General features: G+C 36.2%; 1 protein-coding gene across 4 annotated transcripts in view; it reads left to right on the top strand.

The window, feature by feature from the left end:
• The window catches only part of gab2 (GRB2-associated binding protein 2), a 153,106-nt gene extending 135,554 nt beyond the window's left edge, over window positions 1-17,552 (top strand). Inside the window, exons 5-11 of one of the 4 annotated variants that reach the window (XR_015509054.1) lie at window positions 1,249-1,346; window positions 3,254-3,536; window positions 3,651-3,741; window positions 9,008-9,107; window positions 9,232-9,354; window positions 11,166-11,574; window positions 17,328-17,552. Coding sequence is in view for 1 of the 4 variants with exons in the window: in XM_087283714.1 (XP_087139840.1) it covers window positions 1,249-1,346; window positions 3,254-3,536; window positions 3,651-3,741; window positions 9,008-9,107; window positions 9,232-9,354; window positions 11,166-11,309 (839 nt within the window). In the remaining 3 variants the exon portion in view is untranslated. Of the gene's footprint in view, window positions 1-1,248; window positions 1,656-2,657; window positions 3,537-3,650; window positions 3,742-9,007; window positions 9,108-9,231; window positions 9,355-11,165 lie in introns of those variants that run through there. The other 3 variants (XR_015509053.1, XM_087283714.1, XR_015509055.1) reach the window with 3 other exon arrangements.
• The last annotated feature ends 816 nt before the right edge of the window (window positions 17,553-18,368 follow it).

The raw sequence follows: 18,368 nt of genomic DNA, 5'->3' as shown, positions 1-18,368 counted from the left end.
GTGGAAAAACTGAACGCTTCACTATTGAGAAAAACAGTTAAAAAGACCATCTGCAGCACGAGTATGAACATCTTGTTCACTTTAACCTCTTTACATCTCGTCTTGTCTCCTGTGTCATGCTCATTTTAATAGTTTAATTCTCTCAAATTTGTCTCCTTGTTTTTGGTCTTGCTTAATACATGTTTTTTTCCTCTCATGTTGTTTTTGTTTTTTGACAAACCTGCCATTTTAAAACAGAAAACCCAGAGTTTCGTTCATTCTCAGTTCATTTACCCTTTTCCCATTTTTATTTCTCTTCTCATCTCTATTTCTCCACATTTTTAATCTAGTCTCTCCTTTAATCGGTTTCTTTAAATCCTGACTTCACATTTGGTCTTAAGCTCACCTGGTCTCACTTAGTTTCCTCTCATATCTCCTTTTTTATTTTGGTTTCACTTCTAATCTTGTCATCTCTCCTCTCACATTTGGTTTAATCTTGTCTCTGTTGGTTTCATTTGTTCTTTTTTTGCAGATTGTGTCATTTCTCACACTTGTCTCACATTACCTCTATTTTTTCCATCACGTGTCATGTTACCTTTCATATCTTCTCATTCTTTCTCCTCCTTATTTATTCTCTTTTTTATGTGCGTCTTTCAGTTTACTATCATCCTTGTCTTTCCTTTTGTTCCCATTTCCACCCATATTCTCTTGTCTCTCTCATCTTGTCTCTTCATCTCTAATTCTCCTTTATTAGTGTTATGTTTTTGCAGAGTTCTCTCAGACGTTTGTCACTCTTTTCCCATTCTACAAAAGCTAATCCTGACCCCTCGGCTCTCTTTCCTTCTCATTTTTTTTTTCTTCTAAATGTACACATCTGATTTGAAACTGAGAGGCAATCTGGTCAAGGTTTACTCTGCTCTGCTACGAGGCTAATGAAATTCAAGCCATGCAGGCAGACCCAGAATGGCTTGTTCCGGCCTGATAAGCTGCAAGGGGGGAAAAAAACGAGCAGACACAATTCAGTGATTTCCTAGTGGTTTGTGTTCAGCAAGGCCAGACTAGTGTGTCTACAGGAACAGGAAGTGACCTTTTGACCATCCTTGCCTGATTCCCACACCTGCGTTTGGTGGCCATGTTCTCAAATAAAGCAGAATTTATAAAGGAACAGAAGAGTGGTCTGATATCTGATGGCTTTTCTTAGATTACTTTGTACCTCAGGCTTATTACTTGGTGGATTTATTTCTACATTTTCTTGCTCCTCTGTTTCAGGATCCTCGTTTGAAACCAGCAGTCACCAGAGGCCAGTCTATTTTAACAACTCTGGTCAGTCGGTGGAGTCTGTAAACGATGGATTCAGTTCTTACCTGGTAAAGCAGCTTTCTAGAACAATTGCATGACACATTTTCAAGGTCTATAAATGCTAACTTTTGAAAACGCTCTGTATTACATTCAGCATTTAGGCAAGGACTTGGAAAACAAAATACAAGACTGTTTGTGCAGACAAATCACCTTGCATGAATAATACAGCCAATACAGTTATTTTAACAGATACTGTAGATGTAAACTGGGACAAAACCTCAAAAATGTGAAGACTCTTTGTTGTGTAAACACATTATTAGAATTAATTAGAAGAAAATGGTGTCATTTGAATGACAACGCCAACCTAATTTCACCAAGTAGACATCGGGGTTGATCCTGGAACGACATTTCAATCAGCCAATTAGAATAAAGGCATATGTTTACCGTTTATGTGATGTTCAGGCTCATGGTTAGGTTTTTGCACTTCTACATGATTGTTATAACTATTATTCCCCTCTGACCTTAGGAGTAATTTACACTTATGGTTAGGTTAAGGGGTAGGGATTAGGTATGGATTGCATTTTCCAACAAACATGATGTTCCAGGATCAACACACTCACCGGCCACTTTATTAGGTACACCTGTCCAACTGCTTGCTAACACACATTTCTAATCAGCCAATCACATGGCAGCAACGCAATGCATTTAGTCGTGTAGACATGGTCAAGACAATCTGCTACAGTTCGATCCATGCATCAGATTGGGGAGGAAAACTGATTTAAGTGACTTTGAATAAGGGCATGGTTGTTGGTTCCAGACTGGCTGGTCTGAGTATTTCAGAAACTGCTGATCTACTGGGATTTTCATGCACAACCATCTCTAAGGTTTACAGAGAATGCTTGTTAAAAGAGAAAATATCCAGTGAGCGGTAGTTCTGTGGGCGCAAATGCCTTGTTGATGCCAGCGGAGAACGGCCAGACTGGTTTGAAAGGCAACAGTAACTCACATAACCACTCGTTACAACCGAGGTATGCAGAAGAGCATTTCTGAATGCACAACAAGTCCTTAAGGCGGATGGGCTACAGCAGCAGAAGACCACACCAGATGAACATGTCAGTTCACTATTCTCAAATCGCTTCCACAGTCACCAGAACCCAATCCAATAGAGCACTTTTGGGATGTGGTGGAACAGGAGATTTGCATCATGGATGTGCAGCTGACAAATCTACAGCAACTGTGTAATGCTATCATGTCAATATGGAGCAAAATCTCTGAGGAATATTTCCAGTAGCTTGTTAAATCTGTGCCACTATGGATTAAGGCAGGTCTGAAGACAAAATGTAGTCCAACCCGGTACTAGTAAGGTGTACCTAATAAAGTGGCCGGTGGGTGTAGATTTTAATCCAGAATCGCATCATACTGGGCAAAATTATGACATGCTAAATGATAACATCATTCATTGTAAGAAATCAACTTTAGCAGCATAAACCCAAGTGGGTATTTTTTGAAGTTGAATGTTAAAAGGTCAGAAGAAAAAGATCTAATAGCTTTACAAATATAATTGTAACAGAGCACATTTTTCACGGTAAGTGCTTTGTGCAGTGTAATAAATTTAATTATACATGTGTGATTCTTTCTCTTATTTTACATTTCTTTAGACACCATAATTGGCACAAAAAGATTTTGTTTATTATATTTTATTCTACAATTAACTTTAAATATAAAGAATCACATCTATAGTGTGTAAGTACAGATCACCAGTGATTAAGTTCAGTGTCCTGTTAATTATAGCTCTAGTAAGTCATAAAGACACAAATGGCACCATTTCCTGATAATGACCTCATAACTCACAAAGTCACAAACTGACAATAACAAGTCTATTCAAAGTACGCAGGAACAAATGGTGTGTGTCACAGTGGTTTCCACCACTGATCTGGAAACTGTGTAAGCTGGATTGTTCTTCTTTCTTTTACAGAGAACTAAAGCCCCATTGACCCGCTCTGATAGTGCCGGCTCTGATGATAACTATGTACCCATGAATCCCGGCTCGTCCTCCTCCCCTCTCAGTGCTGCCCTGGCTGACAGTCCCAAAAATAACTATATTCCCATGAGCCCAGGTCCTCACCATTTTGATTTCCCAGGTTTCTCGGCAACATTACCGGCCAGGAAGGGTAGTACAGCATCATTGTGTCTCCGACCGGGGCGTCTCAGCGACGTCACACCACCACCAATCAACCGCAACCTGAAACCAAGGACAGGTGAGCACTGGCAAAACTACTCGTGTTTGTCTTCTGTAACTTTAATAACGTTTGGTAAAATGCTAAAATGTGTATCTTTTAAAACATAAAAGATTGTTTAACTTTGTTTTGCAGCAAAACCAACACCTCTCGATTTGAGGAACAATGGCATCATTGATGAACTTCCTTTCAAGAGTCCTATTACCATGTCTTGGACAAGGCCTATGTGAGTCTCTCTCACAATTTAGAAAAAAATAAAAATTTTAATACTTTTTAAAGCGCCATAATTTTAAGTCAAGCACCTTTGTCATTCATAACCAAGCATATGTTGTGCTTTGAAAGTCCTTGCTGTACTTAACATTTTACTAACACTTGAAGGGTGCTTTCACACCTAGACTTTTGTTTCGGAGTCTCGTTTGCCGAGTTAGCACGGTTCATTTGGCATATGTGAAACCACCAATCGCTCGGATCCGCCCCAAAACAATCGCTCCTAGATCGTTTGAATGAGGTGGTCTCGGCTCGACTGAAACGGACTCTGGAGCAGATCAATTTTAGTGAGAAAGCGATAGGATCCGAGCCCGGTTATATCACAGTGTTTTATGCATATGTAATAGGCATACGGCTATGTGAAGAGATAATTATGAGTAGGGCGGGAGATCATTCAACAGACATCCCAAGTCTCCCGGAAGTTTCGAGAGTCGCGCCTCTCCCTCCCGGTCCTCAAATACGTCGCACACCCTACTCACCCCTCCTTACTGCATCCCTCTTCGCTCTTCAGACACGTCGCGCGCATCCTCTCAAACACCACCAAACCACCACCATCCCTCTGACAGCTCAGCTGAGCGAGACTCTGCAAAATAAACCATAAAACTCTGAGGAGAGTTTACTCACACGTGACTTGTTTTAGCTCTTTTGGTCCATTTAGAAACTTTGCCATGTTAAAGCGAACCGCACCAAGAACAAAGACCAACAATGTAACAATTGTAATCCCCGTTTCGGAACAATTGAATCGATTCACAGGTGTGAAAGCACCCTTAGACTTCTTTGATCACACTATTCTCTGTCCCATTCACTGATTTTATTAATATCTTTAAGAGAATATAGAAAAAATGTAGCAAAATCATTGCAGTAATTTGATTTGTAAAGATTAGAATAAAAGTTATATCAAAACTAAGAAATTATTAGTGGATGATTTATAATCAAGCCATTTAAATTAAGCTGTTGAATTTATTATTAATTTATTTTTTTACCTATCTGTCTTAAAAGGGAAAAAAAATGTGGAATTTTGTTCCCCTTGTTCCAACCACTTAATTCCAGACCTGACAAATGCACCTTCTGCTTTGTTTATATACAGTTAAAGTCAGAATTATTAGCCCCCTGTAATTTTTTTTTCTTTTTTAAATATTTCCAAAATTATGTTTGAGCAAGGAAATTGGTAATGTTTGTTTTCTTCTGGAGAAAGTCTTATTTGCTTTGTTTTGGCTAGAATAAAAGCTGTTTTAATTAAAAACAACATGTTAAGGTCAAAATTTATAAACCCTTTAAACTATATATATATTTTTTGATCATATACAGATCAAACCATCATTATATAATAACTTGCCTAATTACCCTAGCCTGCCTAGTTAACCTCATTAACCTAGTTAAGCTTTTAAATGTCACTTAAAGGTGTATAAAAGTGTTTTAAAAAATATCTAGTGAAATATAAGTTACTTTTATCATGGCAAAGATAAAATAAATCAGTTATTAGAAATGAGTTATTAAAACTATTATGTTTAGAAATGTGCTGGAAAAAACTGGGGCAAAATAAACAGGGGGGCTAATAATTCTCAATTCAACTGTAAATCATCCAGCTGACACTTTAAATCACATTTACAAGTTCCTGAGGTAAAAGTCTATTGGGTGAAATCATGGAAAGAGAGGTGATCTCTTATACAATTTGCTTCTCCAAGACTCTCTTATGTTTAGACAAAAAAATGCCAAAAGATCTTAAATATTTGCCCACTTTATAATTTGGAAGTTCCCAATACTTTTTAAAAGCTGTTTTTTTTTTTTTTTTTTTTTTTTCAAATCCCAATGGAATATATTAATTTTATTATTTCCAATTTGACTGCTTCATGTTTTAAATAAAATTCATGTTGTGGTGTAACATTTGATGTTGTGTCCCAAAAGGGGAAAATTTTATATTCACACAAATTACCTTGTGATCTGTTAAGGGAGTAACTAGAAAGTCTACCAAAACATTCTCTTTCAGAATGCTCCCAAAAAGAGTCTATGCAGGACTTGTTCCACTGTTGTTACCCCATTTAAGAACATCGACTAGGACAAATGATTCTCCTTATGTCAGTTAAATCAAATTTTTGCATAAAAGTTTTGAAATTTGTATTAAATGAACCCATATGCTTTAGAGGCCATCTATCAATACAATAATTCAAAGTAATATTAAAGTCCCCTCCGGATTGGGTAGGCTAAATTGTGTATAGAGTATGAGTGTAAAAGAGTGTGTATGGATGTTTCCCAGAGATGGGTTGCAGCTGGAAGGACATCCGCTGCGTAAAACATGTGCTGGATAAGTTGGCGATTTATTCCGCTGTGGCGACCCCAGATTATTAAAGGCACTAAGCTAAAAAAAAAGTGAATGAATGAATAAAGTCCCCTCCAGTTAGTAAAAATGCATGTGGATGTTTATGAAACCAAAGCAAAATTCTTTCCTCAAAACACCAGAAAAGCTTATCATTTTTAATGTTAATTATTTAGCCATAAATATTAATAAAAAAAAATAACAAATTGAATTATTACAACATAAAAGTTAACATAAAAAATGCCCAAAAGGATCTGAAAAAAATTCCAAAATAGTTTCAGAAAAATTTGTTTTTAACATAGCGACCCTTGCAGACCTCTCCTAGTCATGAGCAAACCCTAAGTTATTGTTTCACTGTGACCTCCAAAACATCAGATCACTATCCAAGAAGTATGTTACTTTAAAGTAAATAAAAACAGTTTTTAACTGTAATCCGAACAAAAATAAAGCTTTACTTTTAAAATTTACATAAAAATTTAAGTTAATGCTGGTGATGTTGGGTGGCTCAGTGGTTAGCACTGTTGCCTTACAGCGAGAAGGTCACTGTCGATGTGGCGACCTGATGTGACGAAGGAAAATTAAATGAATAAATTGTGGGCGCACAATATATCGTTTCAGCATCGATATCGCATTCTGTGCATCTGCAATCCGCTTGTCAATTCGTGATGTGTCAAGGACATATGGAATACTGTTTCTGGATCCAAGCCGCTACTCATTTCAATTGAGAAAATAGTCGTTTATGGCCACTTTTTAGTCATATAAAGTGAATTTCATATAAATTCATAGTATACACATCTGTCTCTGGATTTTAACAATTTATTAAAAATGTATATTCTCCTGAGACCCAAAGAATTTTTTTTTCTGTGATTTCCTACATCCTTTGGGTTAAAAAAAAATCTACAATTTAGAGTTTTTACATTTTGTTTTTATTTTTAATTTTACCGCATGTCCACTGTAGTGGACCACAGGACCATTTTAGTTCAAAACGACCGCCACTCAGACAATAAAAAAACAGTACAGGATATGGCTGTAAAGGGATATTAATCCAGTAATAATGTAACAAAATCAAAACAAAAGCCATTTTTTTCCTTTTGTATTGAAATTCCTGAAACAGTTTAGTCTGAAAGAGAGCCGAACTCAAAAAAAAAAAAAAAAAAAAATTCATTCTGTAATTGTCTCTAATTTTTTAATTGTCTGATTGTCAGACTCTAAATCAGAGTCTCCGTCAAATATTTTATAAAGAATCCTCTCTGCTTCAGTTCTGGCAACAGTTCTCTGCCTGCCTACAACATGCAGTCATTAATTACATCAAGATGGTCCTTGTGTCCACTATAGTGTACATTTAAAAAAGGATGATATTTTGAAACACAAACAAGTTAACAGGTTTGTAAGCCAAATGTATTGTTCCTGATTTAATAAACAAAAATATAAGTAATATTAATAGTAAAAAAAAAAAAAACATCTAAAAAGCTCAATTTTACATACCTATCTCCTTCCCAAAAAATGTGCTTTTTTTTGTATGTCGGCCATTTTGGATGCAGTGTAAGAAGTGGTTCGTAGCATGCCAGCCAATCAAATGACATATCACTAAAAAGACCAGGATGTCCTCTGAACAGTACAACAAGACTTGACAGAGTAGCTCAAAAAATGTAAAGAATCGCCTTATTTTGTTGAGTGACTTACAACAAATACTGAAGATTCATGTTTCATAAGAATCATCATGCTATGGTGGCGAGGGTACCATAAGTTTAAATTAGTCTTTTTATTTTGATAAAACAACAAAAATAAAAACACTTTGCCGAGGTGCGTTTGAAATCCAGGTCGCCGGTGTCAATGCTTTACCGCGCTTTAACCAATTGACCACATGGTTTGCCCTAGAATTGCCCTAGATTTGCCAATTTACAAAATGTTTAGGCGCTAGACAGGAATAAGCCTGTCAAAAATATATTTTTATGTATTGTAAATGAGATCAGGCTTTAGTCAGGCTCGTGATTAAACAGGCACCAATGTAAGCTGGCACGCTGACGCGTAAAACCTTAATTAAAAAAATTCCTCAGGCTCTTTTTTTGTTTTGTCCACCATAATAAAAAAATATTCAACAAAAGTTCAACCTTGTGTACCAGGTTATTTTTGTTTTTCCGTTAAGCTCCATCTAACGTTAGGGAGGGGTTTTGTACATTCACTCTGCTTATCGCTAGTGAAAATTGTTTGGGTGTGAATCTCCCCAAAAAACGCTGACCATAAGTGTGATTGAAAATCATACCAGTTTGCAGAAACCTTAAGAGCTTGCAAATTTGATATTGATTTTACATAATAGTCAAAAAGTTAAAACGATAGTTCTCCCCAAAAAATTCACTCTATTTACTCAAAACCTTCACATTTAAAACCTTTCAGTTTCTTCTTCTGTTGAACGTACGATAAGATATTTTGAAAAGTGTTGAAATCGTGTAACTATTGACCTCCATAGCATTTGTTTCTCCTATGGAAGTCAATGGTTACAGGTTTACAGCTTTCTTCAAAAAAATCTTGTTTTCAACAGAAATAAGGAATACATAGAGGTTTGGAACCTTGGAGTAAATTTCCATTTTTTGGGGTGAACTATAATTTTAATATTGAGTGGTTTACATTTCAGGCACAATAATATTGTTTTTCTGTTCGTCTATAATAAAAGTGATTTTAAACAAAACCAAAGCACAACATTTCACACTGTTTATGACCGTGAATTTGAGACTAGTTAAACTAGCCAACAATTGAAGTGGATCAAAATAGTTTTTTAAATATTTCTAAGACAAGAATCTGTGTTTTTAAATAGTTTTAGGAAAACTTTAGGGAAAGGTTTTTATCCACTTCAAATGTTGACTTGTTGATATCATTTGTAATGTGGAGTTAAACTGCTTCATTTTTATTACAGGCCTATGAACTCCATCTCGTCACAGCACTGTCGACCCATCTCAACCCAGAGCATCACCAGCACTGATTCTGCAGACAGTGAGGAGAACTATGTGGCAATGGTGAGGAAATGACATCAGCTTTAGTCGCTGAGCCTAACCAGATAACTTCAAGATTGGATTTCTGTGCATATAACATTCTGCACAATGTTTCAGGCAGCTATTTTATTTATTTTTTTAAATGTAGCAAAACCCAGTCTCTACCTCCCCAGCGATGAGTGGTACCAGCAGTCCTGCACCGAGGAATTGTGGTAATGTGGACTATCTGGCTCTGGACTTTCAGCCTGGTTCTCCTGGTCCACACAGAAAGGTATGTTTATTAGTTAAAAGGTCTTTCAATCAAACACACATTATCAATCCTTCAATGCAACGCCAAGACAAAAAAGATATGTAGAAAATTGCTCAATGTTCAATATATCTGAAACATGGCACTTTTAGTGGTTTGTTTCTATCACTTTTGTCACAGAATAAACAAGAATTAATTATTCACAACTTAATGTTTTTCACCCCATAGACTTTCATGAATAAAATGGTGCCATATTGAAAACATGCATTTCAATTGGGTGTATGCAGAAGGACTTTTAATTTTTCAGTAACCTGGGTCAAATGCTTCCGGTGTACTGTATGTCATTACAAAATCAGCACGTCTGTTTTCTTTAAAAATCAATTATCTTCACTGCCTGATTGATATACAATATAAAGTGGGTTTCTGAATGTACAAAAAAGCACTTTCAAATATGAACATTTATTTGACCCCATTATTTTCAATGGAGTTTCTACACTAGCCTGCTGATCCTAACAGCGCTGCTTTTCATCTCGTTTTACACTTAAACAGCTAATTTAATACTTATGTCTATTTCACTGATTATATTTTAATTACATTACAACATCGATGCTGTAAAAGGATTCATTAAAAAATTAAAAAATTAAAATTTTAACCGTTCACCACAAGTTTATTGGTAGTGGGAGAAACACTACAGTTTCAAGCTTGATGAACTCTGACCTGTTAATTCACTTCATGTAAATACATGAGAGCAATAGAGATTAAAAAAGTGACATCTCTGTTAAAGAAAATCTTGCTTGTTGTATCAATATTGTATTAATCATCTTGCTGTATTCCACCTCTTTTCGCAGAACCATCCAACAGAATTTCATATGTGGACACTGGAATATTTTCTCAGTATTGCAAGTTTATACAGCCTATGAACTTACAATCATGAAAAATAGAAATGCAATTCAGATGACAAATAGAATTAGAGTTAGATAAACTCATAAGATGTAAACTCAGAAATCCCAGCCTGATCTCATGAGTAAATGTAACTATGTTTTGTGAGTTTAGTAGCTAATTCGTTTGAGTTTAGTTGACGAAAATGTAAGACTTTTTAAAAGGAGGCGAATGAGATCATACATAATTTATATGAATGAAGCTGCGGTAACGCTGCACTTTTCTCCCCATAGACTTCCATTCATACACAAGTGAATGGATCAGACTGGAAACGTAAGGTCTTGCGGCAAGTTTCGCATTTCGCTGCATTGGAAAGTTCAAGCTTGGTGAACTATGACCTGCGAAATCGCATCACATGATTGTGTGACACCAATAGAGGATCAAAACATGACTTCTCTGGACAGAAATTAAAACAAGTGACCAATTGCTCACATAGTCTACATTTTATATATCCAAGCTAACTGCGTACTTATTGTAAAACTTTATCCAAAAAAAAAATATATATATACGTTTACTTAAAAATCCTCTTTAAGGAAACTTATCTTTGAGTTAGAGGCCAATTTTCATAGACCATTTCGAGGGATGTAAACAATAACAATAGTCGTAATGTATTTCCTATTTTAGATCTTTATTTCCAAAGCTTCTGAAAATCCAGAAAGTTCCACATGTTGATACTGACAGCCATGACAGCTATGTTAACATTACTTATGACTGAATCACCTCTTGCTAGTTCCGAAAGTTTTAAGACAAGCAGGAACTATTCATGGACCAATGATATTGCCATTTTAAAACAATCTATGTCATAATCCTAAAATGTAGAATTAAAAAAAAAAGTTTTGAAATGTAAGTCAGAATTGTATTTGCGAAATCTATACCCTTTATTTTCTCTCTTACAGCCGTCCACCTCTTCAGTCACCTCAGATGAAAAAGTGGACTATGTGCAAGTGGACAAAGAGAAGACGCAGGCCCTCCAGAACACCATGCAGGAGTGGACAGATGTGCGGCAGTCAAGCGAACCGGCTAAAGGCATCAAGTCCTGATGACGTTCAACTGTCTACATTAAATGTGTTCCTTACTGTCAGTCCAAATGCTCTTATACAGTTACACGCTGATAGAAACTGGGACAAAATAGCGAATGATGCAGCAACTAAAGCCATGAATCCAACTAACTCCTTTAAAGGACTAAAATCCCTCAGCCTCCTGGACTGTGATGCTATGCATGTTAGAGACATGTTAAACTTCAAAGTTCAGTGCGACAAAATTTTAGCTACTTGCTCTTTCTGAGAGTGAGCGACTTCTTCTGTGGTATGTTGAAAATCATAATCTAGTTAATAGTAATGTGTGCATTTTTTTTTATGTGAAATACTTTCTTCAGCTTAAAAGTCAAAGAGAACCAAGTAAGCCATTTGATCCTCCCTGAAAACTGTAAACACTGTGACTGTTTCAAAACATTGCTCTGTTTGTTTGAGCATCCCGGCTAGCCTGGCATGGCAACACAGCTCAGCCAATGGCATGAGTTTGGGGGGGACTATTTAACCAATGACGTACAAGAAGAGCATTCAGGAAACCTGTTTGACACTCAGTACTGTTACAAATCTATTTGGTGGCACTAGTTAGGCAGATATGCCACTTTAACAGTGTTATAAGGGCAGAACAGCACATCATGCAAATGCTTTTCTGAAGGAACTATGGTCTGCCTACCAACTTGAATCGCAATTTATTAGGAGAGATGGTCGTTTTTAAATTACAACTAAGCAATGCAGGAATGCTTGTAAAAAATCCTTATAGGTGTTGAGTTAATAACTTCAGACATTGGGTCACAATCATTAAACATGCATACGTACAGATTTTTGCAAAACGTGCACAGCAGTGAGAAAAAATCCAATTCATTCATTGGTAGATTAGCATCAACACTAACACAGTGCATTGCGCCAAAGTCCCTTTAAGGCAGGGATGTCAAACTCAATTACTGGAGGGCCACAGGCCTGCAGAGTTTAGTTCTAACCCTGCTTCAATACACTTACTAGTAGGTTTCAAATAAGCCTGACCAGGTGTGTTTAATTAGGGTTGGAACTAAACTGTGCAGGGCTGCGGCCCTCCAGGAATTGAGCTTAACATCCTTGCTTTAAGGCAAGTCATTTCACTCGGCGGCCATCTTTGAAACACCTCTCGGGCAGTATGCTCGGGCGTTCTGTTTGAATGGGGAAACATCAAATTCTCAACGATTGCTTGCCAAGCTTACGATTAAATTTCATTTTTGGAATCACCAATCAAGTTAAAACAACAACTGAGTCTTTAGTTTAATTTCTGAACGTTTAAGTCACACAAAATCTGCAGAAACTCATTTCTGGACTGAGCCTCTCACCTGGAGAACCTGAAGAAGTCTATAGCGGTCCATGATTGGTCTCTTTACTAGAAGGTCAGGCTTCATATGCAATAATGACTGTTACACTTTTCTCCATTCAAAACTATAGGAGTGACACATCTTGTGCATTTTATAGTCTACGCTCAACTTCAGTACGAATGAATTGAAAGCGCTCATTCCACTGCACTCACAAAGTGCCAGTGGAAACACAATGTAAAGTCAGAACTCGTCTTTACAGAGAGCGCAGATGTTTGCTGAGAGTGACAAACGGCTGTTCAATCGCTTTAGGTTGCCCTATTCCTTACTGATTTATGCAACTTTTTTCTTGCTTTAATCTCTGCTAGCAAATCCTCACATTAATTATTGTTTAAGTTTTTTTTTTTTTTTTTGGCTTCTTTCTCTATAGCAGTGGTTTTAAACTCGGTCCTGGAGGTCCAGTGTCCTGCAGATTTTAGCTCCAACTTGTTTTGTCCAACAGTTTTGCTTCAAGCCTGACCAAACATAGCTGATCTTACTAATGAAGGTGCTCATGACAATTATTTCAATTAGCTGTATTTGATAGGGTTAAAGCAAAACTGTGCAGAGCCGTGACCCTCCAGGAATTGAGTTTGAGCCCTTTGCTTATGTGGAGCTGGTTACTGCGTTCTATTTAAATTACTAATCTCGCGCACACAGCCACTTATTTAAAACACTGCAAATTCACTATTTTAAGGACAAGCTTATGTATATACACAATAACAAGTGATTAGTTGATTTAAAAAAAATAATAAACACGGCCTTAACACGATTAAGTAAATAAACTATGTACATAGTTATGAAAATTAAGTGAACTTAATAGTTCTAAGTTGGAACAGAAATACTTAATATTTAAGGCAATGGCCCTACTCATTTTTTTAAGTATTTTCACAGTATGTATGTATATTTTGTGAATTAGATGGAAAGTTTTCATGAGAAGTTCAAATGTGCACATCAACACAAAAACGTATGCATTTATTAGTGAATGAGGCCCAGTGTCCTAACATAGCATAACATTTCTTCATAATTTTTCCCTCTATTGCTTTGCTAAAATTGGAAAATGACCATGGCTGCACCTGAAATCGCATACTATCATACTATATAGTACATTAAAAACAGTATGACAGCCAAGTGGTATGTTCAAACTCAGAGTATTCGAAAAACTGTATATGTTGACCTATCTCCAGCAAGATTCTGAAGTACACATCTGATGGACGCTTCGCTATACCATAATGCACCATGAGAGAATACTATATAGAACGTACTTTTCTAAAAGTCGTGTAGTAGGGCTGGGCTGATACGATATTGTAGTGAATAAAGATAAAAATCATGTCAATAACAATGATAAGCTCTGGACTTTTTATATATACTCTATATTGATCTAAGAGCCAATCCCACAGCAGAAATGTCCAACAATAGGACTCTAAAAGTGTGTTGATATTAGAGATGTACCTAATTTTTTGCCCACCGAAATTACGTTACGCCATTTAACTGACCCTCTAATTTTTGTGGCTTCAGACATTGTAAGGATACTCTTTTAAATATGAAAGCATTAAATATCAAAATATATACAGTTATCGTTCAGTATGGAAAATAATTATCGAGATTGCATTTTTTGCCATATCGCCCAGCCCTATCGTGTAGTAAATTCAAATTCCAATGTAGTACCTACTAGAGTAGTAGGTGATTTTGGACGCAGCCCCTCTCTCTTAAACCAAACTCAGATTAATAATATGTGTGCGTCATGCAATGTAAATGCAAAGCTAACAAGCAGCAAGAAAAGTTTGACTTCATATGGTCTCTAGAAAGATAGTTCACTCAAAAATGAAAATTCTGTCACCTCAAACTTGTCTAGCACTTTAAGCAGGTGGTTTTTATACATACTTATTTAAAATAAAATAAAAAATGTAATACCATAACACCTTAAAGGGACAGTTCACCCAGAAATTAATATTCAGCCATTCATTTTCTTACCCTTGACTTGTTCTAGCCTGTATGAGACTCACTCTTCTGCTGAACACTTAAGATGCAATATTTTGAAATTGATAGGAGAAAATAAATCCTATGGACATCAGAGATTATCATCGACTGTTTGGTTACTACGATTCTCATTTTGTATTAAGCAGAAGAAAGAAAATGAGATTATACAGGTTTAATTCATTCTAATGAACTATTTCACCTGGCAAAAATCTAAAAAGAAATATGATAACATTTAAAAATGAAAAACAAAAATTAAGGTCTATCGGCCATTGGTGATGACTTCGTCTATCGACCCAACCCTAATCTGATCTCAACACTAGTGTTTAGTTTTACAGAACGAAAAGTTAAAGTCACAGCATTTAGATTTGTAAACATGCAAAAAAAAAAATTATAATAATTCCAAGCTAATACTTTTTTTTCATATTGAGTGAACTATTTATCAAATCAGACTGGTTACAGATCCACCTAAACGTGTGCTGAGAGATCATTGAAGGTGATTTTTATGTGCATATTGTCAGTAAAGCTGGTTCTAATTCTCCAGCATGTGCTTTCAGTTTCAATAGAGTTTACTACACAGTGCCATTGTGCACTGACAAGATACGCAAAAACACATTCAAAACAGAATTGGAAAATAGATTTGAAGATAATTTTTCTGTGATGATGACAGCTGTTTGTGTAGCTTTTTGGTGAACCAAGACTGCGCAGTAAATGCTGCTATATCTGAAAGCAATTGAAAAAAAAACACCCATAATTTTTTTTTTTACTTGAAACTCATAACTCAGTCAAGGGATTAAAATAAATCCATTCTCTAGTCGTGTGTTTATAGATCACGATGAATCCATAAAAGTAGTTAACTATTCTGTTTATAATGGGGGTTTCCTGGGTTTCTTTTTCATGGGTATTTGCAGTTTTGTGCAAGAGTGCGCTCTGGTCTTCAGAGTAAATCTACTACTGAATACACAACCATGCTTTCCTGGCAAGATGTGCAGTTTTGCTCAGTTTACTTAAATGCTCCTAACCTAAATTATGGACTTTGTTATATGGCAGAACATATTAATCAAAAACATATGCCTCCCTTAAGCTTGACAGATATTCACTTTAAACCATTCAATGCCTTTACTTTGCATGCAGTCTGAATAGGGATAATGTGACGATCTTACCCTAAAATGCAAATGGCTTCCCTGGCTGTTAATACAGAACAGGTAACAGCAAACCTACATATACAAAATGAACAATAACCGCTCTATTCATAAACGAATAAACAAGTACTGTTCGTTAACGCTTCAAGCTAATGTGTTTGTCAGAGGGACTGTATGGAGATTCAGCATTTTAAATTTATAATTAATACATTTCAATTATTTTACAAAACAAAAATAAAACTGTTTTTAGTTCTAGTCAAATTCTTGTGGAAAAAAAAATAAAAAGCTTAAAGGGATAGTTCACCTAAAAATGAAAACACTCACCCTTAAGTGTATTCCAATCTGTTGAGCACAGAAGAAGATTTTCTGAAAATGATGGAAACTGGTAGCCATTAATTCCATAGTAGAACATTTTTTAATTATCTTTAAATTATTTTCTTTTGTGTTCAACAGAAGAAAGAAACTCTTGGAACAAGGTGAGGGCTAGTAAATAATTTTAATTTTGGGGGAACTATGACATTAAGGGGCGTTCACGTGCCACATCGAAAGCGTATGTCAGTCATGCATATTTTTTATTTTTATTTTTTGTATTTTTTATTATTAACTACTGGTCTAAAATGCTTAGTACAAGTACCAAGTAAACTGGGAGAATTTTAACGATGTCGAATTCTGTATGTGAAACTTTTTAGAGAACTGTTGTTATGTAAATGCGCTGACAGGAGCATGCTGTTTATAATAAAGGTCACAGGAATTAACCCCTTCAGACCCTGCGTCCATTACAATGGACATCACATGACACCGTTTTTCTGAAATTTGGAACATAATTCAGGTCTGAAGGGGTTAAAACAGAAGGGGCACATAAATCCTTATATTTAAATATGTGTTTTCTCAAGCTTTAAGGATTTTTAAAAAGCCATATTTATTTCATGATAGGCCATTATAAATGTTCGCTCAAAAGGACTGTAGGATTTGTCATTTCATTCAGTATTTTAAGGTGGGCTGGGACCTCCGAATACTCCATTTCTAGCAGTTTGGGAGCTTTTTTGCCTTTGAACTCCACATCATTTCATATTCCAAAACCATTTTGTATTAAGTTAGCCTAACCTTTACATACAAGGTCGTGAGCGGTCTGGACTTGTAAAATAGACCTTGCGTATAGATTGTCTGTTAGATCTGAATGTGTTGAGTGGATTATTTAAAAATGTGCTTTTTAAGACTGCCATTATTTTACGATGTGAAACTGTGGGACATTTAGCAGCACTGGTGTTGGTTCATAGATAAAGTGGACCAAACGGGCTGAAATTGGTTTCCTAATGTCTTTTTTCTATTCTGAAAATATGTAATGTATTGTAATGGCAGAGTACTAGTAGATGAATATAATACTTGTGTGTGAGCTGTAGTAGAACTTATGCTGTAGTTTGTTGAGAGGCAGAAACGAGGAGGTAAAAAAAACTACTTGGACAAATGTCATTAATTGAGTGGATTTTCCTGTAAAGTATTTCTGTTCAACTCTTGGTCGCTTTGTGAATTAATTTATTAATTTATTGCGTGTTTTGCAGGTGGACGAACGATGTACAAAGAATGAACTTGTGGCTCTACTAACATTAATTTATGCTCTGTGTACTGATTTTGTGAAGCAATATGCAAAGCAAAGCCAGTAAAATGGTCAAATGTGGTACATTTGAGATGTCTGTCCTTTGTGATGTTTGTGATATTATACTTGCATAAAATAAATTCAACTGCTAACAAAACAAAATAAACATTTGAATGAAACTTTTCACTAATTACGCTAATATCACAGCTCGTCATTGGAATGATCAAATTACTGGATGTATTTAAATGATCACATAACTGAATGTACGATCCTGGAAACCATTGGTGGAGAGAGTAATAATAAATAATATTCAGGTAAAAGTACCATTTTCAAAAAAGCAGTGCAAGTAGAGTATAATTATCTGTTCTGAAAGGATAAGTAAAATGTAGCCATTCTAAAGGCAGTGAAGAGTACACAGTAAACATTATTCCACCTTTTTACCCTGAAACCTGTGTCAAGGGTCTAAAATAAAACTGTGCCGATCACTTAGGTTAGTGTAACGGATGCCAGCTAGCCAAGCGCTATGCAGGTAAACCTCACTTCTCCTTTAAAGGTGCTCTGTTAGAGTAACCGACTCTTATGGAAAGAATCACCGGTTTAATCCCAGCTCAGTGCGGGTTGGGTTCAGTAGGACTGGTTGGTTACACGTTGGGGCTCTTCCAGAATGAGAATGAGGTTTAGGGTGGTGAGTGCAACAGAGGCCAGCTAACAAAGTGCTATGCTGATAACTCCTTACTCTGACCTCTAAAGGTGCTCTAGCTATAGACGCTAGAGGCCATGATCTTTAGCCTTTTTTTTGGAGCAACCGACTCCCGTGCAAAGAATTGCCGATTCAACCCCAGCTCAGCAAGGGTTAGGCGCAGTAGGACCAGTGGGTTACACATGGGGACTCGTCCGGGATGGGAGTAAGATTCAGGTGGCTGAGAGTAACATAGGCCAGCTAGTCAAATGCTATGCTGGTAAACCTCACTCCTCTGACCTCAACATATGCTCTAGCAACAAATGC

Source organism: Danio rerio, chromosome 15 (assembly GCF_052040795.2).
Source record: "Danio rerio strain M-AB ecotype USA chromosome 15, GRCz13ab, whole genome shotgun sequence".
Classification (NCBI taxonomy): Eukaryota; Metazoa; Chordata; class Actinopteri; order Cypriniformes; family Danionidae; genus Danio; species Danio rerio.
Note: the sequence above shows the minus strand (reverse complement) of the source record. Positions and strands in the feature narration are given on the sequence as shown.